The sequence below is a fragment of the Temnothorax americanus genome, unplaced genomic scaffold, assembly GCF_048541705.1.
Source record: "Temnothorax americanus isolate GAGA-0224 unplaced genomic scaffold, ASM4854170v1 Scaffold1, whole genome shotgun sequence".
NCBI classification, from domain to species: Eukaryota; Metazoa; Arthropoda; class Insecta; order Hymenoptera; family Formicidae; genus Temnothorax; species Temnothorax americanus.
Window position 1 is genome coordinate 9,073,070 of NW_027509230.1, and position 23,970 is coordinate 9,097,039.

General features: G+C 36.5%; 2 protein-coding genes across 3 annotated transcripts; both read left to right on the plus strand.

The window, feature by feature from the left end:
• The first annotated feature begins 1,889 nt into the window (after positions 1-1,889).
• On the plus strand, positions 1,890-11,697 carry LOC143893605 (uncharacterized). Of its 2 annotated transcripts, none has more exons than XM_077399156.1 (12): positions 1,890-2,072; positions 3,181-3,968; positions 4,409-4,633; positions 4,799-4,961; positions 5,157-5,278; positions 5,401-5,645; positions 5,749-5,924; positions 8,870-9,032; positions 9,190-9,304; positions 9,421-9,580; positions 9,680-9,807; positions 10,029-11,697. In XM_077399156.1, the coding sequence occupies exons 2-12, from the start codon at positions 3,905-3,907 to the stop codon at positions 10,079-10,081; spliced, it is 1,614 nt and encodes a 537-aa protein (XP_077255282.1). In that variant the 5' UTR covers positions 1,890-2,072; positions 3,181-3,904; the 3' UTR covers positions 10,082-11,697. The 2 variants fall into 2 exon arrangements, with proteins under 2 accessions (XP_077255282.1, XP_077255291.1); XM_077399165.1 differs by having other exon boundaries at positions 3,773-3,968.
• Positions 11,698-16,100: 4,403 nt separating this feature from the next.
• LOC143895285 (uncharacterized) lies at positions 16,101-18,393 on the plus strand. Its single transcript, XM_077402322.1, has 3 exons — positions 16,101-16,309; positions 16,753-17,212; positions 17,717-18,393. Exons 1-3 carry the CDS (start codon positions 16,132-16,134, stop codon positions 18,144-18,146), a joined length of 1,068 nt encoding a protein of 355 aa, XP_077258448.1. The 5' UTR covers positions 16,101-16,131; the 3' UTR covers positions 18,147-18,393.
• The last annotated feature ends 5,577 nt before the right edge of the window (positions 18,394-23,970 follow it).

Below are 23,970 nucleotides of genomic sequence, written 5' to 3' on the forward strand. Positions count from 1 at the left end.
TATTAATTATCAAACTGCTCCGTAATTCTATCATGGGGTTGTTCGTCTCCTGATGTTCGGATACTTCCGCGTGCAACACATTAATTATAATACATTTAATAAAATTTTTCATGTTAATATTATTTCGTCTATTAATGGCGATAATGTCACAAACCACAACCACATATAAATTCACTCCTATAGACTCAATCTCTCGCTTGAAATTATAAAAAAATTAGCTTTACTAAATTGTTATTTATTATATTTTGCATGGCATTTTTAGCCGAAGACTTAAATGTCTGCTCCGTTTAATCACAACATATAATCAAATAACAGAACACATTTATATATAACATTATATAAAGTCGAGCGGAACGTAGCTCGCCGCTGGAAATATTATATTTCCAACTTCCTGTTGGAAACCATTCCGTACTCGGGTCAGCTATCTGATTTAATTAATCATATATTTAGCCGATACATCCATTGTTAACGATTTTTATCAGCTCCAAGCATCCTTAGCGTTGACCTTCGGCATAACAAACGTTAGATCATACGCTCCGTACTATCTGTTCGACGCTGACCCTAATTCATTTAGTAAAAGGACGCCGGATTTTTTATTTCTCCTTGTTCGACAAAAGTACCGTCAGTCGAAAAGCAGGCCACTTGCCACGCAACGTCGATTCCGCGGCTCAAATGCAGGAAACTTTAATTACTCCGGTGAAACGAACTTCGCTCTCTTGCGATACGCTGACCTTGCGTATACCTCTTTCTCTTTTTCTTCGAAGGTGGTTGAGTATATGGAGTCGATGTCGTACCGACAAGCCCGGGAATCTAGCAGGATGAAAAGTAGTCGAGGACTCTTTCATTTGGATGGTGCCAAATCATCCGCGAAAGATCAATGCGTAACTAACGCAGAGAACAAGTAGATCTCTGCGATTGTGTAATGAAACGCGCTTAAATTAAATCGAACATCAATATAAATCGACTGTCAGCTTATTTCTTAAATTAATATTGATGTACTTTTTCATTTATGGTTTTTGATGTATATGCGAAAGTATCTTATATTTTAAATATCTTATGTATTTTTTTTTTTTTTAATGTGAGACAAAATTGTATTCACAATTTTTAATAAATTTTTCGCGAACATTTATTTAGATTTAGAGTGTTCGGAAAATTACTACTGTTGCAATAATTTTCTGGTGCTATCTGTGTGTATCATAGTGCCAATCGTACAAGCATATAGTCATTGAGCACGTGGTTAATATGTGCTCAGAGGTCGTCTAGTACAGCAATCCTCCAACCATTTAAATTTTAAATAGATATCGCGAGCGTAAAGTCAGAAAATATATAGTATTTCCTGCATAGGACGCAACAAAGGAACAAAGATATACCGATGAGCGGTATAATTTAAGGCTTACATGCAAAATGATATAATCTCGAGAAAACAATTGTGAGATATCAATCTTCTGCCCAAATCTGTCGAACTTATTACGCAAGAAGAAATTTTTGGGCAAACAATGGCTCATTTTGATTAGTATACAAATTGAAGGAAATGAAATTATTATTGGATATTAAGAATGTTGAAATATTGTTAAATTATTAAATATTTAGAATGTTGAATTATTGTTAAATTATTAGATATTTAGAACGTTGATAATAATTGATGTGCTCTTGATATAACAATCGAAAATTTTCTGAATCTTCACGAATACCTCACAATCAGCAAAACACATCATGTACTATTCAATGTATTTCTGTCTCTATTGTCTGGTCTATGCATTATTAGTGTATTTATCTAGTCTGATACGTCATACACATGTGTTTCATTACGTCGCGAGTGGAATGTTTTGTGGTCAAGAGACACGGTAGCGTCTCGCGCCAAGTATATATACGCGAAGCGAGACGCACCGTGACTCTTTTACGCGACGCAACGAGTTGCGAGTACTCGAGATTTTGAGATCTCAATAACGAGTGAACGGATCAAGTTCTAAAGTAGGCTTGATCGATAGCTTGAAGTCGATTAATAAATAAAAGTATTCTTATTTTTCCCTTACGTGTCCTATGAGCAGAGGTTTTGTGATGTAAAATCCGAAGTGAGTAGATTTTTATTAAGATTCGTCATCGTCGTCAGATAAAGCAAACTGTATTATAGTTATCGGTCTGTCTCACAATAAGACATTTTGATAAGTTTTTGATAAGCGAAATCACACAGAAATATCATTGTCGAAAATCTAAAGAAACTTAAATTTCCATCGTATTTGTAAGACTATACCACAGTTTAGACCACCGCAAAACATAACCGTTGGGATTATCCAATAAATTTTTGGTTATCTATATGATAATATAATATTTATCTAATATAATATTTCATGGATAATTTTATTTACAATTTTAAGTTTTTTGTAAAATCGAAAGCGATAAAGAAAAATAAATATATTAACGTTGAATAATAGTTTAAATGTTTGTTATAATAAATTATTATTAAAAATGTTTGTCGATACATTTTAGTAATGCGAGATTAAAAGATTTTTACAAGAAAATACTTATAGACTAATTATTAGTAGATTATTTATGAGTATTGTAAAAAGAAAAAATAAAAATAAAAATTGAGAGTATGTAAAGATTATAAGTGGTAAGTAACAATACTTGATTAAGGATTAATAAAATTTTCAGTAAGATTTAGGTCGGTATATTCGTAGTCAGATCTTTAATCTACATTTAAGATCTTTTTAAGTCTAATTAAAGGCAGTCTTATATATATATCCAATCAATAAATTTACCGTATTAACATCTTAAAACATTACTTAAGACGATCTTGAAATAAGATCCGACTATAAATACCGGCCTTATATAGTCTCCTTTACAATTTCTTATCAAATGAATTATGAATTTACAGAGCGCCAGTTATAATTTATTCGGGAAATATGCTTTGTTAAGATATGTATATTATTTATACAAGACTAATATTTGGTAAAAATAATTTATGAGTATGGGTGACAAAATGTAAAAACAATTCCCATAAGATATCCCTGTTGTTGTTTTTCTGAATATTATGAAAAGTCTGATTTACAAAGTAAACAAAGATAGTAGATATTTGTCTCGAAAAATTTTCGGCATAGCTTCGAGAAACTTTAAGATGGAATTTTATACAAACTATATACATATGTAACATACTTTAGATTGATTTTATCAATTTTTTAGCCGATAGAATCATCGTAGTAAACTCAGAAGAATCTATCTCGTGCATTATTTGCCGCACAAAACAATAGGAAAAGAACTCTCCTCTTTTCTAAGAATATTACAACTTACGTGAAGCTATGGTTCCTTTGACGCTGGTTCTTGGTAGAACAAAATGGAATGTCTCTTGGAATGATTCAGTTTGCCAATATCGCGTTCATATACATTCTAGGAGAAGCAAAAGAATATTTTTCTTTAGATGAATTATATAAATATAAGAATTATGTAATTCTTGTAATTCTTATATAAAATGTGGATCATCCAGATATATATGGACATCTTACATATAATTAAGTTGTGTCGATTCCCGTCTACAAAAATCAGAATCGTACGTCATCGTGATGCTGCGCATAGTAAATCAACGGTAGAGTTTACTCAAGTGATAAAGTTGTTTGTGATATTAGACGATAAGCTTGAAAAAGTGACAGGGAGAGGAAATGTCTTCGAAAGCGGAGTGATTTCATCAGCTTGCGCGTGAAAAATTACCCTGCAGAATCTATGCGTGCCGCATATATGTCGTATAAACATTGTTATCGAAACTTCATTTACTCCACAGAAGCCGCTTGTACGCGATTCCGTTTCGACGCGCGCGTAACCAAAATTAGGAAAATCGCACCGATCGGTCAGCTCGTGGATTATGTGTTGTGTAATCACCGTTTGATAATTTTCGTAAAATAAGTACTCCGTGATGTCTAACAAACCTAACGTAATTGACGTACCTGAGAAGAAACAAATTGAACAGCGAGATTCAAGTAAGTACACGATATTTATAAACTAAAAGAGATTTTGCTGAAGAGTAATATTTTTTGAGTGAAAATTTTTGAAATACTCTTACTAAAGCTACGAGAAATAATTCGGATATTTTAGGCACGATAGTATCTATTGTTAATAATAATTATTTAGCTTTTATTAATTACTTATATAATATATTTAGTACAAGTGTGTGTGTGTGTCATATTATACATAAGATAAAAAGGGCCTATTTGAGTCAGTTAAAAAAAATCGGATAAAAAATTTTCAAGACAAAAAGTCAGAAAGGTCCTCCTCACCTTAATTAAAAATTGAATAGCTGTTTCTCTTGAAATTTTTTTATCCCATTTTTTTCTTTAACTAACTCAAGCACAGCCTCTCCTTGTCCTAATACAACGTGTGCGTGCATGTAATAATTTTCTAAATTATATGATACTTTTAGTTATAATCGAAGATGTGCCAAATGCGAAAATTGCGGATTTCGAAACGGCGATCAACGTCGCCGGGACCGGGAAATTTCAATATCTCCTCATTCTTGCGATTATCCCGGCCTCCTGGGCATCAAGTATAGATACGGCTAATATGTCAATGATACTCGCATCGGCGGAGTGCGATTTAGGATTGTCACTGGTTGACAAAGGGCTTTTGAATGCTATTACCTACGTAGGTGAGTGCACAATACGATATTCGCGCGAAATTATTTTTAATACATTCAGATTATTTCAGGTAACGCTAAAGCTATTTCAGGCTATACTAAAAGAATACTAAAGTAATATATAAAAAATATAAGAAAACAATATAAGAAATTTATCTGTATTAAAACTCGTACTAGGTATGGTGACCAGTGGTTTTATATGGGGATTCCTCGCTGACGTTAGCGGAAGAAAGAAGATTATATTATACGGCTACATGGCCGATGGTATTTGCAATATATTATTAGGATTTTCGCAGAACTTTGGGATGCTTTTATTCTTCAAATTACTTAGTGGCCTTATGTGAGAAAAATATCACATTAATTATTAAATTCGATAATACATACACACACACATACACACACAAAACTATTTGAAAGGAAACAAAGAACTAGTCTATTTCAATCTTAAAAATATAATTCCAAATTTTTATATATTTATTGTATATTTATATCACTCAAAAGAAGTCAACAATTGATTAAACTTTAATCACGATAGCGTGAGCGGCCCATATGCCTCTCTTATGGCATACTGCTCGGAATTTTATGGTGCCAATGGTAGAACAAAGATACCAATTCTCGTTGGCTTCTCAGTTTCTTTCGGATGTATAATGAATGCAGGTAGAATATATTGGCGTTTATTTATCATAAAAAATAAATTATATAAACAATTATCAACGACAGTCTTAACATAAATTTAATTTTGCATAAAAATAATATTTAATGCATACAATTGTTGTTAGGATTGGCTTGGCTAGTGGTTCCTCAATCGTGGTCAATTACCCTTTGGGATAGTGCCTTTGTCTATAATTCATGGAGGCTCTATCTGTCCCTCTGTGGAGTACCGACATTGATAGGCGTCATTGGCCTCTCTTTCTTCCCAGAGAGTCCTAAATTTTTGATGACGCAAAATCGTAATGAAGATGCCCTTGAAGTTTTTAAGGGGATCTACAGTATAAACACTGGTTTGCCGAAGGATAATTATCCTGTAAGTATTATGATTACAATAAGAATCATGTTATATAAAATTACTTAGGTGGTTTATAAACAAAGATCCCTGCAAGTATTTCTATATATTTTCTCATCGTTAGATACGCGCCTTGGTTGATGTGAATTTGAACAGTACAACTGCAAAGCAATCAAAATGTCAAAACGGTGTGAAAGCAAGCTTAAAGAGCGGAATACAACAGATGAAGCCTATTTTCCTAACTCCATATGTGTCGCGTGTTTTATTATTTGTTACTATACAATTTTGTGGAATGTTAAGGTAAGCGATTTATTATTTAGGGTAACTCGGGGGAATATGCCACTCGTTATGTTTAACAAAACAACGGCTAAAAAAACGCTCTTGTAAATACCATGAAATTGTTCATAGTTCTGTATCTGATGTTTTGCACAAGTTTTGTTTATTTCCTGGCAGTATTATAGTTTTTATTTTAATAATATTATTGAAATTCAAAAAAAGTAATATAGAAACACATTTTTACACGTTTTAAAACACATGTTTTAAACAATAATGCCTCAAATATACGAGGAAAACTAAAAAGAAAAAAAATGTAATTGAAAAAAGCTGTAGCTGACAGTTATAAAATTTAAAGTTATAAAATTTACAAAGTTTTAAGATTTCAAGGTTTATAAGATTTTAAAATTTGTAAGGTTTAAGGTTTTAACGTTTTTAAGATTTATCTTTCATTTTAATTTTAATTGTTGCAATCCAATATTACAATAATTTTAATATTACAATTTAATTTTAAAATTATATTTTTTATGTTAAAAACTATTTGTTCTGACTTATTTTAACCCATTGGCTGTGTAAGAGAATTTTACTATTTGGGCCAAAAGTGTGTTAAAAAAAAAGTTCATCGGATTATTATGAAACTTGATACCCTTATGTTTTTTGGGTCTCTGAATCCGAATGTCAAATTTTCAAAATTCACCAGCTAATGTCAGGATACTAAAATTGATTTATTTTCTTCAAAAGTATAATATAACTATACCAATCCGTCTTTCAATAATTGCATTCTAAGTAAGTTGTAAATTTTGGAATTTTTATATTATATTAAGATCTGCAATCCAAAAAAGGATCCAAGTTTAATGGATATCAATACATTTTTTATAATTTTAAAGCGCCATATTACATCCGCTATTTTTTAATTTTGATGTCATATTCGGATTTAGAAACCCAAAAAGCATAAGGGTACCAAATTTCATGAAAATCAGACATTTTTTGTAATTTTGATCCGCTATATTGTATCCGCCATTTTGAATTTTGTACATCTGACTTCGGATTCGTAATCAGCAACCCCAGAAACCCCCGAGTAACAAGTTTCAAGCAAATTCAAACAGTTTTACTTTGTTTTTTCTACGTTGCGGCTATAGCTGTCATACACACTCTTGGCCACTTTTGTTTTTGCAGCTATAGCCGTCATACACAGTCAACCGGTTAAAGACTATTTGTACTGTTTTTATGAATAAAATAATTTTTGAAGTTAAATTACTACATATTTGTATGTAGCATATTATTTTATACTATATGGCATATTACCCATATGGTTAGGTAATATGCCATTTTGCAACACTTTTGTATTTCTTTCTTTTTAATAGTAAACAATCAAAATATTTTATTAAAATCATGTACATACAAATGACAGATAAAAGAAGGAAAAAAAAGACCAGTATGCAAAGATGCTTCAAAGAGAAAAAAAAATAGAAGAAAAATCAAATTTTTGTTAAGTGTGGCATATTCCCCCGAGTTACCCTAATATATACACAAACTATATGTAATTGTTTTTAAGGTAGTTCTTTCGCAGCACCTAGTCAAGTAACAGTCCGTCATGAGGTAATTGAAAACAAACATATTGCAAAATTCCAATAATTATAATAATATAAAATATGATTTTACACGCACGATTTAATCGTATTTAATTATTTACTAATTAAAAAAATATTACAATAGTAGTGCGGTTGGACTCGATTTAGGTTAGAATCGAGTCCAACCGCACACTATACTAACTTAAATAGAACGTATAATATTATTTTCTCGTGCATTTAATTACTCTAAAAAACTTTTGGTTAAAATTTAATATAAAAGAGTATGAAGAAATGTATTCGCCTAATAAATAGACTATGAAAAGCTTTCTAGTATGGATAGCCTTAGGATAGAAACGATTAATTTTCCTTAGTTGCATAGTAATTCGCCGCGAATAACAGTGAGGTTTGTAATTGTCGTGGTTGTAAATCTCGAAGTTATCAGAATGGCGAGTAACACGGTAATAACGCGATAATGTTCATGCGAATATCCGCAGTATAACGCTCTTGAATCATGCTTTTTTACAAGATACAATAAGGTAGATGACTCGTAAAAACGCAGGATCTCGGTTAGTCATATAAATGCCGCGTTGATGATTGAATAACAGATAATTTACAACCTTATCAGCGGAAGATATCACACACATCTGTATCTTCATGTTTCGCTGTTGGCTGAGATATATCCCATTATCTGTGGATACATATCGCCCTGGGATACTGTGTACTTGCATATCACGTGTTCTACTAAATTCTTCTACTAAATTGAAGGATGTCAGCCGAGGAGATAAACATAAAACTTGAATACACATCGTCTTCGGTTCAGAAGTCTAAAATCTTCTGCTAAATCTTCTACTAAATCTTCAAGCAAGATCTTCTACTAAATTAAGGGACGTCAACCCAACAGCAGTAGCAAAAACAAAAATACGTTGTTTACCGGTTTAATTGTGCAGTTTGCGATTAAATTGCATCCTCTCTTTATACTCAGAGGCATTATCGAACTCAGTGAAAATTTTCCATTGATCGTTGCATTGATAACGACCAAAATAAGCGAGACGATTTCCAGATTAAACAATCAATTTTTTGTAGCATATATTATGAAGAGCTCATTTTATGTCTGTGCAAACGAAAGGCATATATATGTAGAAACGTTTTATTTTTCCATTTAAATAAAATAGCTAAATTATATTAACGCAACTATCAGTTAACGCAATTGGATTGCAAAATGATAAAAGAAGAGATGCCGTTAATAAATTATTTAAAAGAGTTTCGGAATTATATGCTGCGCGTATATACTTTAATTTATTCACAGTCTATTTAAACGGTCTAATTAAATGGTTTACCAGACTTTGCTGTGACAATTATATATTAATATATGTGTTTGTATTAATTTTTTTTTTTTTACAGCGTAAATACTTTTCGCCTCTGGCAGCCACAACTTTTTGCGACAATCAACCATTTTTATAGTCTTAATACGAATATAACTAATCCTACTTTTTGCGAAATATTGGACTTTTCGACGTCTATTAATGCAAATAATGCATTGGAAGAAACATCAAGTTGTGAAAATGTATATAAGATAAAATAATAATTTTAAAATATAAATTAATTATGTTATGTATAATAATAATTAAAATGTTATGCATTTAACTGCTATTAATATTTTGCTACATGATAACTCTTTTTATTATTTTCTTACATTTTTTAAATAAGTTAATTTTTTTCAGATTGTTGTATCCGATTCAATGTACATCGACACTATTATTGTATCGGCCAGTGCTAGTATTTGTATATTATCTGCCAGCATCTTTGTTAACTATATGAAACACAGATATCTATTACGTAAGTTTCGGTTAGCGTTTTCTTGTTTTTTGAACTGAAAGTGTTTTGCTGAAGAAAAAAGTAGAGAAAGTATACTAATACTTTATATAGTTTATATCTTTCTCTTTCGGATATAGTTATCAGTTATGGATGCTCGCTTTTATGTCTGATCGCTCTAATCTGGTCTACAAGTACGTTAACCACCCTTGTACTCACGTGTTTATACATTGGATTATTGAGTACGAGTTTCAACGTTGTTGTTGGTGCAACTGTTTTGCTTTTCCCCACGTCTTTGAGGTTTGTTACTTAAACTTACAAAACGCGCGATTACTATTGACTCTTGCAGCGAAAGATAATTAATATATACATGCGCACGTTTTACTTTTTATTTGTCAGAGCCATGGCAGTAAGCATGGAATTGATAATAGGAAGACTGGGAGCCATGTCCGGTAATCTCATATTCCCTGTTTTACTTGAGTATGGCTGTACAATGCCGATAATTAGTCTGGCATGCTTCACTTCGCGTAAGTATGCTGTTTTATTCCAGAATAAAATCTTAAACATGTTATTAATGTAACATTGAAAAATCGTGATGGCAAATAATTTCATAAGATGATAGCATCAATCTATTTTAAAAGATTGAAGATATGTTTTACTTATCTATATTCAATACTACATTGCCTTATAGCTTTCTATTTATTTTACATATTTTATTTTATTATCTCCTACTAATTTAATTTTTTAGTATGCATGCTTCTTACGTGTTTCCTACCAAATACGCGCAAGCATGTGGTGTAAGTTACGCTGGAAGACCAAAAAGAGATATAAGCACAAGACAAGTTTCATTTCTTACGATCATCTATGTAATAACATCTCCATCTTTGAGGATCGCTTAGCAGAGCCGAACCGGAGGCTCCAAAGGCCTGAATCGAAGCTTATCGCGAGCTATGATCGAGCCCATACGAGGGCGGACTATGGCCATGCATGTACATGCACCACACAACGAAAGACTGCATGAGACCTTGAGTTTCACTTTCGACACATCCTGGAGAGCCCTCCAGCCTTCACCCACATGCTCATCCCCCTCTATCCCGCGCTCCTCCTCGTGTGGACGCAGCTTTATCGCAGATCTCAGGACCTCGCCACCTCCGTCGATCGGTGCAATAATATGTACCGACGTAAGTAAACTTGCACGCCCGTAAATCTTCACCTCGAAAAAAATCAGAGGAAAACATGCGAATATAGCGTGAATGTTTATGACTGTAATAATTAAATGTATTGTTATCATGTTTTGCCTCCGAATGTTGACGACTAACTCAGAAATGAATTAAATGCTTTCAAACATATGTGAATTAGGAGAAAAATTATAAAACGTATCGCGCTTTTATATATATAACTGCTTCATGATATTTAATTTATATAAATAACATAATGTGTAAACTTTTCTTTGATAATAAAATTGATGATTCTCGAGAATTATCACATAGCGATTATAAGATTTGTAAATTGTTTACATTTTTTTATTGTATTTGCAAATTGGTTTAGAATTTGTAAATTGCTCACGTTATTTATTTGTATGGCGAAAAACTGTGATACAATTTAGAAAAACTATTATTTTCAGACAAATATACTAATGGCAGTATACTTGATATGTGTATATTTTACGTACAATGGTTACAATAGTCATTTAGTTACTTCAGAAAATGATTGATCACAAACACACAGTTGTAGTTTATGCAAGTATATAATATAATTAATATTTATATTACGAATACATAACTATTATATTATATAAGTGTACACGTATGTACATACATAACGAGAAATGTGTAATTATTCTCTTCTTGATAATATTCTTCATTTAGAGTTAGCGCAATAGCAAAACAGCATAAAGAATCCTGTTTACCACATTAAAAGATTAGACGGTTAAATGCCCATTATACAATCAAATCGCACGCTCATTTAGCTGTTAATGAAACCACGTAAAGTCTCGCGGTTTCTTCGGCGTTTCTCATTGTAATAAGGGCTCCGTGCTCCGTGGCGCCTGAGACTGCATTCCGCATAAATTGCGGAAGAGAACTATGGATTGCACACACGTGTACCCGTCAGTGGAAAAACGCGTCTGCATTTCTTCTATCCGCGCAACTCAATGTCTGCATTAAAAGGCGGCACGTACTTGCAAAGTCTTATAAGCATGCGTTGTATCCCAACAACCAACAACGATCTGCGCCTCCGACAACTTCATCCACAACCTCATTTAACACCTTTCTGACCGCATCATATTTGCGTGATCGAAGGTGTTGTAAAGGTCTCTTCGGAAATATTTTCTTGACATAGCGATATTGTCAACGATATGTTGAAATACAACGCACTCTATTAACATTAACAGAATTTGTGTGCGAATATTTTCTATGATATATAAATACTCTGTTTTTGTAGATTAATTATCTTCGCCAATGATCCATTCCGTTCAACAACGAGACTAACAATAAGCAAGGTACTTAGACGTCTCAATGCGCAAATTGGCTTCGAAGTACATTTTAATAATCGCAATCAACTTATTAAATAATGTTGACATCCTTCGGCAGACCGCCTCCGTTCTTAACATCAATTCAAGCTTTTGATAAGAAAGCTCATCGACATTGTACCAAATTCAATTGCCAGGATTGATGGCTAAAATGAAAATTGAATTGCTCCGGACATGTCCATGGGACCGAAGAAAGAAAGCTGGTAAGAACAGAGCCGTTGATGAAGCGAGTCTCGTGAGAATCACTTCTTTTCGTTCTCTAATCATTCTGTACGGACACGAAGTATCGTCGTATCGCGATTTCACGGCCGCTACTCGCTCGATCGTTCCTCCGCGCCGGCCGCGCCGTGGGTACCGCCACGGTAAGATAGTCGCATCGCGGTATCGTATCGGTATGATACTGTTAACTCTTCCCGTGAATACCTCTCTCGAGGGGAATATCCACGCGGCTTCCGTTGCCCCTCGTCCGCGACGTTCCTGGCGAGTCAGCGAGAAAGCCGCACGTTGATCGTTTATCATTATTATTTATCTCCATTCGACGGTACGCGGTCCGCATGGAGATGAAGTTCTCGAGGTCTGTCGTCGACGTCGGCGTTCTTGTCACCGTTATATTTCTCGGCCATTGGTCTTACGCGGCGGGAGTAAAGAAAGCACGACGGGTATTTGTATCTGTCGAATGTGCACTCAAGTTTTCATCGTTATTTATTATTATTTTATAGCGTTTCACGCGTATAGTTATCCTACGTGTAATACAAGAAAGATCGACACTCGCTTCGATCGATCAATCAAATATCAAGAAAGTAGTAACGATCTGGGTTAAGTACGCACGATCGTAGAATGACGGCGAAATTACAAGGTATCCAACATTTGCGGCGGTTTCCGTTGCGGGAAGGTTTAATTGAACCGGCCACGAAAACCGAGAGTGAGAAAGGGGAGAAAGAGAACGAGGAGGCTGAACGTGTCGAAGGCTATTGAAAGAATAGACCGACCAAGGTTGAAGAGTAGACGTCAACCTTGCGGCAAGTTCGCCGTTCTGCGGTTATTTATTTCGCGCGGGGGGGGGGGAGACGGGACAATCGGTGCAAAATTAATTAACAACAGCTATCGACGCATAGCGTAGCGATAAAAGTCACGCCGAGCGTTCGTTCTAATTGTAGACGTTTCTTCTTCTTCGTCTACCCCTCTCTTTCTTTTAGTCGCACGGACATCGCGTTTTTCTATAATGACACGCTGCCCGAGGTCGGTGACAAGCTAGACGAGTGGCTCGGAGGCGGCCCCGGCTGCCGTCAAAGCCAATCGGCTCCAGGGTGGCCGCTCGGAGCGGAATAGATGAGTCACTTTCGGCGTGGTTCATCGTGGGTTTCCACCATTGTGCGCCGGCGCAATAACCAGATGTACCGATGTCCGTTCCGTTGGCAGGTGAACTTGGAAGCGTACGATTTCGGTATAAGGACGCTCGATTGCGAGTTTATTACACGCCAAAGAGATCTTATCGACTTTGGTATTGGCGTCCTCGCTACGAACGAGTCAAATTTTAATTACACGATGTAACTCTACGGTCAAACTATTACTTTCAGTTTTGGAAAAGATATATAAGATAAGCAGATTAATATGATAATGTGCTACTAGCTGGGTACTTCAATATAAATGGCTTTTATTTTCTAAACTAGAAGTAAAGAAGTAATAAATCGAATTCAAATTTAACGCTTCGAATTGAACTCAATCGCGAATATAGTACGCGTTTGTTTGTAGATCATTTAACCCGATATTATTTCGATCGCATCGTTATACAACTGGATAACGGCAACAATCGCCTATAGCGTGACGCTCGTTAATTCTCTTCTTCCACGGATTTTCTCGCGATTGCTAACAAGCAGTCCCACGATCCCCGTTATCGGCATTCACCGAGCTGATAAAACAATAGCGAAGTCGCTTCCATTTCTTCCATTTGCATGGAACTTCGACCGCGATAGTGTCGAGTGCTTAACCAGCCGTATCGGATGAATTTTGACGTACGTTCAAACAGTTTCCGATAATTGTCCCCGCCTAACAAAAAAAAACAATTTTTTTTTAATCCGCTCTATCAAATACGCTAATGCGTATATAAAACTGTAGTAATTATAATATATATATATATATATATATATATATATATATATATATGTATATAAAATAATTAATAAATAAATTATATTTAAAAAATACTACATATAATGTACTACGATATGTGCATGTAATGATGTAAAAATAATAAGTATAGAGTGATGGAGCCTTTCTGGAGTTTCTGGCAAAAATATTTCTTATATTTTTTTTATTACATATAAATATTTATAATAAAAAAAATAATAATATAATATTAAAAAAATAACAATATTTTTTTTTATTATATATTACATATATAATATATATATAGAGTTATAGAATTAAAAGCTACATTTTACTTAGTTTTTAGTCTTTAATTGCGCATAAATGGATTTCCGATGTTAGATCGCAACACACATCTCGGTCCCCAATTCTCAGCCCCCAAAAAGAGGATCAATCCGCCACGAGAAGAGCTCGCGTACGTTTCTTCACCTACATACCCTCGCGCGAATTACATGCGTTACGCACGCAATTCATTAACGTCACGTTGCTTTGCACTTATGCGCCTGCCTATGCAAATGAGCGCGTTATCTGTGGGTATCTACCGCTAGGACCGCTATGCCTATAACACACACCGTGCGACTCCTTGCTCCTTACCGTTCCTTGCCGTCCATTCTTTCGCCCTCCCCGTATGCAGGCGACTTCGTTACGCTTCCTTCCTCCTCGCCGCGCTTGTTCGCCGTAGGTGGTTCTCTCACACGAGGCTGTATCCTCGCACGAAACTGAGGATATATCGGGCGGAAGGGCTCGCGCGCGAGCTTCGGCACCCGATTATCTCGAATCCGTAATGCGACTCACGGCTCCCCATTTTAATTTCATGCAACGATCCGCATTCACTGCAAGCGAGCGAGCGAGCGAGCAAACGCGGCCGTCTCTTCTCCATTTCCGCGTGTGTAAAGCGAACATCGCGAGAACCGGCAGTCGAATAACCTTAACTGTTTGACGTAAACGGATAAGCATCTTCGATAATTATTGCACATGCCTTTTTATAGATACTTTGTATTTTTATTTCAAATGATCAGATCTTGAAGATCTTCGAGATCCAACGTTAAGATCGTTATCAAGCGTATACGGAATAAAAGTAAGACTTCCGTGACGGACAGCGTGTATTACACAAATCAAATATATAATTATGAAGTAAATTATATATGCCAGGATAAAGATAAATATTTTATTGCATTTTATTAAGTGTTATAGAATCATGTTTACGCCTACACTAAGAACAGTTAATTCTGTAGAAACTTCTTTTTCATAACGTCAACGTCATTCGCGAGAGAGAGAGATATACTCTGGTATCCAATCAAGCCTACATATAATTTAACGAGACGAGATTATAGTTTCAAATTCATTTCGATAGAAAGACGAGTGTCAAGCAGAGAAAGGGTCAATATCGTGCAACTATTCGGGGGAAACCCGCTCCTTGTCCTTACGGTGTTCCTTAACGCGTCCAATGCGACCAGCTGTCCATGTCAAATCCGGTGGTGTCAAGTGCCAAGTGCCCCGTGACTTCTAGCGTCTCAATTCCGCCACGGAGGTGGGAAAGTCACTTCCGCGTGAGTCAGCGGAATTGAAAATTGCCCGCTGCCGGAGTTACAGCACCATTAAGCTCGTTCTTGCCGTTCGTCTGGTCGTTCTACGTTGCAAAACCTCCCCATCCCCGTTTCTTTTTACCGCAATTGAACAGCCAAAGAACGTGGACGCGGATTTCTTCTATGCTCCTCGTGTATCGCGCACGACGAAGGTCACTGGAAGAGAGACTTTCCTGTTGGATTTACGAGGGGACAATCCTTTGTAAATCAAGAGCGTGACAGCTATGGGTTGGCTCAGTTGTTTTGAGTTATTATGTTACTTTCAGTGAATTTTAAAACCATAAAAATAGGATTTTAGCATACCGATTTTCGTTACTGATGCGTTGGTATTTCAGTAATATTTAATTTTTTTATAGAACTTAAAAAAACGTCATGATAAGATAATCGGCATCAGCTCTTACGTAAAAAATATGTATAAATAATTACTAAAGTATTTTTTTCCTGTAACGTTAAATTTCTGAATTTTTCTAATTTACATCTTTAAAAAAAATAATGTATGTAAATGTTTTTTTAATCAATATATTAATGTTTATGTAAGTTGTATGTAAAATTTAGAGGCGGTCGAATGTATCAGAAACAGTATCGGAAATATGCAAAAAAGCGAGGAGAATTTCGAAGAAGTTCGTAGTTTGTCGCCCATTGAAGAAGAATCTGAATCCACGCTATGCTTCAAGGAAGCATCTACCAATTGTAGCGAACCGGAAGAAAGTGGCTATCGGATGACATCTCCCTATAATGATTACCAAAGGATACTGAGAAAATCGGAAGGTAATTAGAAACGTGAATTGTGAATTGAGAATGAGATTCGATGACAATCCGATGTATGACTTTAAAGTACGCGACACTTTAAAGTACAAGAAGAGTGATTCGGCAGGGGATAGCAGTTCCGATGACGGACGAATGGAGCAAGATTATTATCAGCTTAGAAGAGTTGCCGGCAGCTATTGCTGTTTCGAGCCAGCTTTTAAAGGTTTCTTTGCGCGTTCTTAAAATCCTACAGAAAAATTAATAAAGATAAGCAGCGCGTAAAATATAATTTAAAGTTGAAAGCATAAAGAGATGAAAATACAAGCAAAATAATTTAAAGTGTCATAAAACGTGCGAGAGACTTCTCAGTTTTTCTATTGCATTATTAACATTCCGCGTTATCATTGCATAAAGTAAAACGGAATATGTGTACCTGTTATGTCACACAAGAATGCGTGTTCCAGAGGCGGAAGCTTCCGGCGACAATGACGAGGCAGAAATCGGTCTCCGTGACAAGTCCTTGAAGACCATCGTGGAACAGCTTAAGTGTAGATTGTCCCGGGCCGAGAGGGAGATCGTCGCCCTGAAGAGGTACCAGAATCCGCAGAAACACCAGAGTTACGAGAGATGCAAAATTCTTCAGAGAGATCTGCTGACTTGGCGGGATGACCACGAAAAGAGAATCTCATCTCAAATAGTCAGATGGCAATTGGCGGCGAGCAGGAGGATATACGACGAGATGGGGAACGTGAGGAAAGTATACGATAATATCGAACGACATCTGGAAACCTTGGAGAGGCAAAGCGCGAAATCTTACTTTGACTTTCAAAGGCAGATCGATGTGTGGGAGAAGCGACTTAAAGAGGATGTTATTAGTTTGCACGAAAGCAATTTGATCGAGCTACGCGAGCAGTTTAGAGCATGGTGTGTGATTTGAGCTTTTCAATCTCTCAGAAACCAAACTGATCAAAACTTTATGTATACATCTATATAGATTCCTTACTTTTAGTTTTTATAATTAGAGTATATTACATGCAATGTCTGCCTCAGTGTCGAATTGATACGACGCTCTATACACGGAGTGAGGGGGGTTCCAGGTTCGAATCCTGGCTGAGGTAATATTTTTCGCAATAAATTTAATTATTTAAATTACGATGCTTATATGTAAGCTTCAAATTACATCAATTTATAATGACCAAAACCAATGGTAGAATTGTCACGACACTGATAGCCAATCGTTGTCGATTATAAAATAGAGTTTTCCTTATTACAATTTCATTTATTTCTTATAAAGTTGATCAGGTTGGTTTTTGACAGGCTCATTTAGTTGCCACTTTTCTATAATGATAATAAGCCTGTTCGTTTTTACTGCACTTCTGAACTAGTTCTGTGCGATTTGCTTTACAAATCTAAATACGATGATTGCAGGTCTGAAATGCAAAACGTAATCAATACGTCGGATGTTCGAAAAAAGGAGTGCGAAGCGTACGACTGCGACGATACAATTATAAAAAATCAAGATGTATCTCACAAATTAACTAATCCCGAAATGACAGCGTCATACAAGAACGACGCTAAGTTTCTGCGTAGGATAAAGCATATTGTTAAAGTCGAAGTCCAGCAGCATCGTGATAATTTAATAAGGCGAATAGACCAGAAGATCGCAGAATTGTGGTCGGCTTTTGAAAATTTCAAGCACAATTTCCATCTAGATCGCGATTATCGTCAACATAATTATATCGAAGTGAATACCGATGAAACGGAATCGAATACAACGGAAGGCTTGTGCGATTCTACTTGTCAAGAAACTGCGAGATCATATTTAAATACAGATTTCGAAGAGAGATGTACAATGTGAAGTTGAAGCATACATCTTACGAATTACGTTCCGAAAACTGTATTGCACGAGTTACGTGCGTGTGTAAGAACAGTTATTTATTTTATTACAGCAATTTTCTGCATTTTTTGAAATAACTTTTAAGTCGCATTATATTTGATACGTTTGCATGAAGAAATTCACTTCTTTCATAAGGAATATACATTTAGATTTGACAAAAATTGCACGACAATTTATTGCATATGCAGCATGTTATATTTTAGTATAAAGAAACATAATAGCCTGTTGTGGTATAACCCGACAAAATTAGAAAAAGATCCCAGCAAACGCCAAATTAGTTATATTACAATTTCCTACTCAACAATGTGTTATATTTTGCATTTACATTGTTGAGTAGGAAATTATAAGTGAAATGTAAGTTACATGTTGCTTGGGGTTTGCTGAGATATCATTGTAACGTCTTCCGGTCTTCTAAAGGTTAATGACGGAAGATAAAGTCTCCAACTCTTTCTTGAAAATAGTTCACCTCGTTACCTCACCGTTCTAGATCACGGTGTTTAGATACATCTGTGCGACTGTGCGACATCCTTCTTTACGTTACGCGTACAATGCCGGGCTGTATTATCAGCCATTATATTCTCTCAACAGTCATAGATCATGTAATATCGCAATAATACCCGCTTCTTTCGTACGTGCATCCCCGAGGAGCACGTATTACGGAAACATGTACTCTCGATCTTTATCGTCATGGCGCGGAGAGGGGCGACGGGAGGGCGACGGGACCTTATATGCCCATATAATGCGTGGCCGCGAGCGTGACCTACGGTACACCGGCGCTGGCACGGGGTAATTCGAATCTGCGATTCAGAGATGCTGCTTTACATAATCACTTTCATGAACCGGCCCTCTTCGGGGATATTACCGCTTATAGGTAGGTCAACGATGGACGAGATGTCGTCGTGCTGCCTGTGTATCGCGATTTACAACCGGGGCCTCCGGCGGGACAAGCGTGTCCGATCGGATTCTTCGTGGGAAGAGCCTGACGGTCGCCTATAATACCGGTGGCACAATGCCACGCGGAGGAATCCGCCGCCTCCGTCGCCGCGACAAATCCATATCACCGCGGACGGATTCAGGGTTAATTATCGGCCATCTGCATATATATCACTTCTCGAGCGGTAGGTCGACGTTCCGCGGTTCAACGTTCGCCTTTCCTCGGGCAAGCATGTAGGAAGCCTCGCCTCGTTTTTCGTTTTCCGGATCGTAGATCCGCGTCGTCTGGAAGCCTCAGCGATTTCGCCGCGAACGCACGCGGCTTCCGCCAGTCGCAGCTTAAGTATGCCGGCGATGTATTTGCATGCGGGATTCGAAAGAACGTGAGTTATTACGTAACGTAATTGACGTAGCAAATAACATAGTGCAACGAGAATTTTTAAAATTCCGTAATTTTATGTCTTCTGAACTCTCTCGATCAACTGTTGTTCTTGAAAGTTAAATAAATCTTATTTTCTTAAAATCAAAAGAAGCTACAATTATATAGATAATATTATCGAATAATTGTGCATATATCTATTATTATACATTAGTAATTATTAGACGTTGACATATTCCACAGTATTTGAAGCAAATAAAATAAAAGTATTAGCAGCTTTAAAATCAAATTCTAAAAAATGGGATAATATATAAATATATACCGATACGCATATAGTCTCTAATGCTTTGCGCATGAACTTATTAAACATTGCGTGTTACATGGGAATTCATTCGTGTAATTCGTGCAATTAGCTTTGCAATCACGTAATTTTATTGCGACACACTACATCAATATATTCCGGGATTAGCTGAGAAATTGAAGTGATTATGCGAGGCATCTCGATTATCTATGCGAAAATCAGACCTTTAAAATGTTAACATCTTGTTGTCAGGAGCGAATATCTTTGACACGCACGCACGACACAGATAAACTGTGTCATTTAATTAGGTCGATACGACCACACAAAGCAAATATATTAACAAACGTGATTTCCGTAAAAATTAGAGAACATTCGGAATTATTTTATTCACACGTTTGCTACTTTATTTAAAAAGTTACTTGCCACACAGGGAAATAAATGATTAGTATACATATTATACATATTTCCACATTATATTTCCACATACATAAGCTATTAATATTAATACTAATTATTTTTTATTAGTTATTGTTACGATGATATAAAAATGCGCGTTTATGGCCTATTAATAATTCCATTAATAAGTTGGAGCATCCTAACTGTACCTACGTATATTGCGCTTACGTAGGTAGATTCTTCATCAAGATTGATCAATTTCCAATTATAATCACTTAATTAGAGACGTCCTCATCTCGATATCCGTGCGTTACGAATTCGCTAATACACTCGGAGAATTGAGGAAGTCCTCGACGCGGGAAAAAAGCGTTCGGCAAGCTCGCCGATAATTAATCCGTTCAACCGCGATATCTAAATCTTATTCCGCTATATTGGGGTACCCCACTGAGAGAGTGAGGCATTTCTTCTCACGCCTATTCCGTACAGTCGACCGCCGGCCACGACGGTAACAGAGATAGATCGAGTGGGGTTGAATCCTCGAGAGCGAGAGAAGCGGAGGAAGAGAAAGAAGAGAGAGAGAAAGAGAGAGAGAGAAAGAGAGAGAGAGAGAAAGAGAGAGAGAGAGAGAGAGAGAGAGAGAGAGAGAGAAAGAGAGTGAGAGAGAGAGACTATAAGGAAAAAGAAGAGTACGTTAACCTGAACTTTCTTCCCCGTAAGATCATCGGCAATTTAAAGGGTAATTGTCGTGCTATGAGCTAAGCCGTGCGCTCACACGCGTATACGTGCACGCGCGTTTACGCACGCCTGGCATAGTGAAGGGCACGGCAACCCGGAGGCGCGCGCGGCAGACTTAATTGCCCGAGACACCGTTAACGTTAGGGTACCGCTCGGCAACTTTCAATGTCGACTAATCGGCCCGATTCTCCCGGGGGACACGCGGTAGAGTCGCGCGAGAATTTATGGCGTTTTACGCGAGACACACGTGTGGTGACTGGTGAGCGCTTCCGTGCGTAGCGTCGCGTCGCCCGACGTCGTGACGAATCCGCGGCGGATACGGTTGATTTTATCCGACGTGGATCGTGCGAGAGTTGCATCTGCCATGTCCGGATATACGCGGAACTCCTTGAAAGACGTCCTTTTGTTGGAGAAGCTAACGGGCGCGTAGATCAAACCGGCGTTTAAAGATTCAGGAGAATGTAAATAGCGATATAAACCCGATAAAATTCCTGGATGCCATGCTCTCGTGACGATGGTTTGCTCGCAGATGGTTGCACGCGGACGTACGGGTGCACGCTTATATATTATTACTTTATGATAAAATTTAGATAGCCAAATTCTTATTTTAATAATGAGGAAATCAAAAATTCACTTCGTGCAAATTTATTTATTATTATTATTTTTTTTTTTAAGTAAAAGCGTTAAATTTATGTAGATTGATATTTCGTAAGCCTTTAAATACCATGTGTGAAGCAACCTGTCATTTTTACGTAATAAGGAAAAACGGCTAGGGCCTGCTATCGCAGTTAATTCATCACGCAGCGATCGGCCCGCGTATCTACAGTCTACATTATCTAATCAGCCTAATCGAATTCCTTGCTACACCATTATTTATGAGGCATCGTACGTAAACGCGTAAAACTCTTCAGCCGGTGACCTCGCACCGAAATACAAAACGGCCAGTTTGCGAAATAATTGGTGTACGTAATTGGATCAAGGTTACCAAGCACCGTTGCGCTTCCAGTCATAGACATAATGAGGCCCCGCGTACGTTTACGTCGCGTAACATTTATATATATATTTTTTTCGCGTATGCATATAAATGAGTACTTAGAACAATTTTAATTAGAAAAAATGCTTCAGTGTAATTAACAAGACTCGAGATGACAGCCTCCATCTGTTTGAGAGATCTGGTCGAGAGGAACGCGATTTATGGGCACAGGATAGATAAACGACGTCGTCAAAATGACGAAAATTACCGCAAAACGGCCGAAAAATGGGAACAAACAGAGTGTCACAGATTAAAATCAATGATTCATGTAATCCCGTTAAAACAGTTCACGTACCCCGTAATGAGAGGGATTTGTTAGCTTAACGGCACACTATCGTTTAGAGTAACGCTGTGCATAAAATCCTGTTAACAACTTTTAATAAAAAAAAATATCTCTAATTTTATCTTGACAACACGGCGTACAATTAACTATCGTTCAGCATATTACATACAATATCAATTAATGCTTTCTCACGTAAGAAAGACATTTATCATCTAATACAATCGTCTGATGACATTATCCCCCTCATTCACTATCACCAGAAAATGATAAACCAACAAGTACACGAGAGAAGTTACTTCCATTCTATTTGCTCTCGTATTGAGGCCTCGTTAGGCTTCAGGTAATATTAATAGTAAACTGTCCCTCATCCTTAATCTCCTTCTTATAACGTTGCAGACTATAATAGCGCGGTTATTATATTCTACAACGTGATGAGACAACTGTGGTACAACCGGCGGGATGTTGTCATCGCGAAGAAACATGATGCACTTGCGTTCGTGTGTGTGTGCGTTCGCGTTACATTCATAAAAGAATTCTCATTGCCGGTGTCGGTGCGCCGGATCATACAGAATCGTTGTAAAGCATCGAATCATGCTACGTTGGCAGCGCGGCGAAAATACGGTCGCGATTGTTCGCGCGGATCCGATCGGAACCATCGATACGGCGAAGGGTTAATTGAAGAGTACGCAAGTTGCACACCTTCGACCTGATAACCCGTCTTCGTGACACCACAATTCCTGTAGAAATAAGTGGGGTACGGATAAAAGCGAAAGTTCGAGTAAATGTTTCTGCGATGATGGTATCTAGACATGATGTGATGAAAAAAAATAAGCTCCCACATACAATTTTCTTCAAATTTCACTTAAGAAAAATTATCGATTTATTAATTTCTATAATAAAAACAGAACTAATTGCTAGAACTATTAAACGTCGGTAGAACAGTAATTGTATTCGAATAATTATAAAAGCGTTGATATTATCTATTTTGTCATAAAATCAGTAGTACTCACATCCAATGTGAAAAAATATCTTTACATGTAATTTGTCGTATTATAAGGTGTAAATATAAAGATTCTTGGCATTTCTTTAAATATACAAGTACAATAGAATAATGACGTTAAATCATTAAATTGTTTAAGTTTTTGTTCGAGAGCTCAATCAATATATTAAATACAATATAATACACATTTTTTATTAGCGGCTACAAAATGTATCGGACATAATAACATTTGCCAGTACTAAAAATCTATAGTATACGTGTTGTAAACTATAGGATTTTCAATACTGGCAATGAATATCGAAACGCAGCCTAAGAAGCGTCTCTAAATTCAAATGACGGTCATGCGAGTGTCATGACGATGAGTTGTGTTGTATTTTTGTATACTCTTAGAAAATCATATTACGCTAATCAATATAATCTTGCGCAATTGTTTGCTCGTAATTTTTCGCTCGGGCGGATGCAGAAGATTGACACTGAAGCGCGACGCTGAAGCGCGACTTGCCTAGATATAATTACTTACTTTTGCGTAAATTGAGCGATCAGACAGAGATTCTTCTCTTTACCGGGAATACGCCAGTGCGTTTCTCACAATTAACAAAGGCGAACATTGACGCGACGCGAGGCAACTTTTGCGACTATTCGACGTGAACGCAAAAAAATAGAATGCGGATCATTAAGCAGAAGCATTCTATTGGTCGCCGAGAATCAATCTCTGCCAGTGTAAA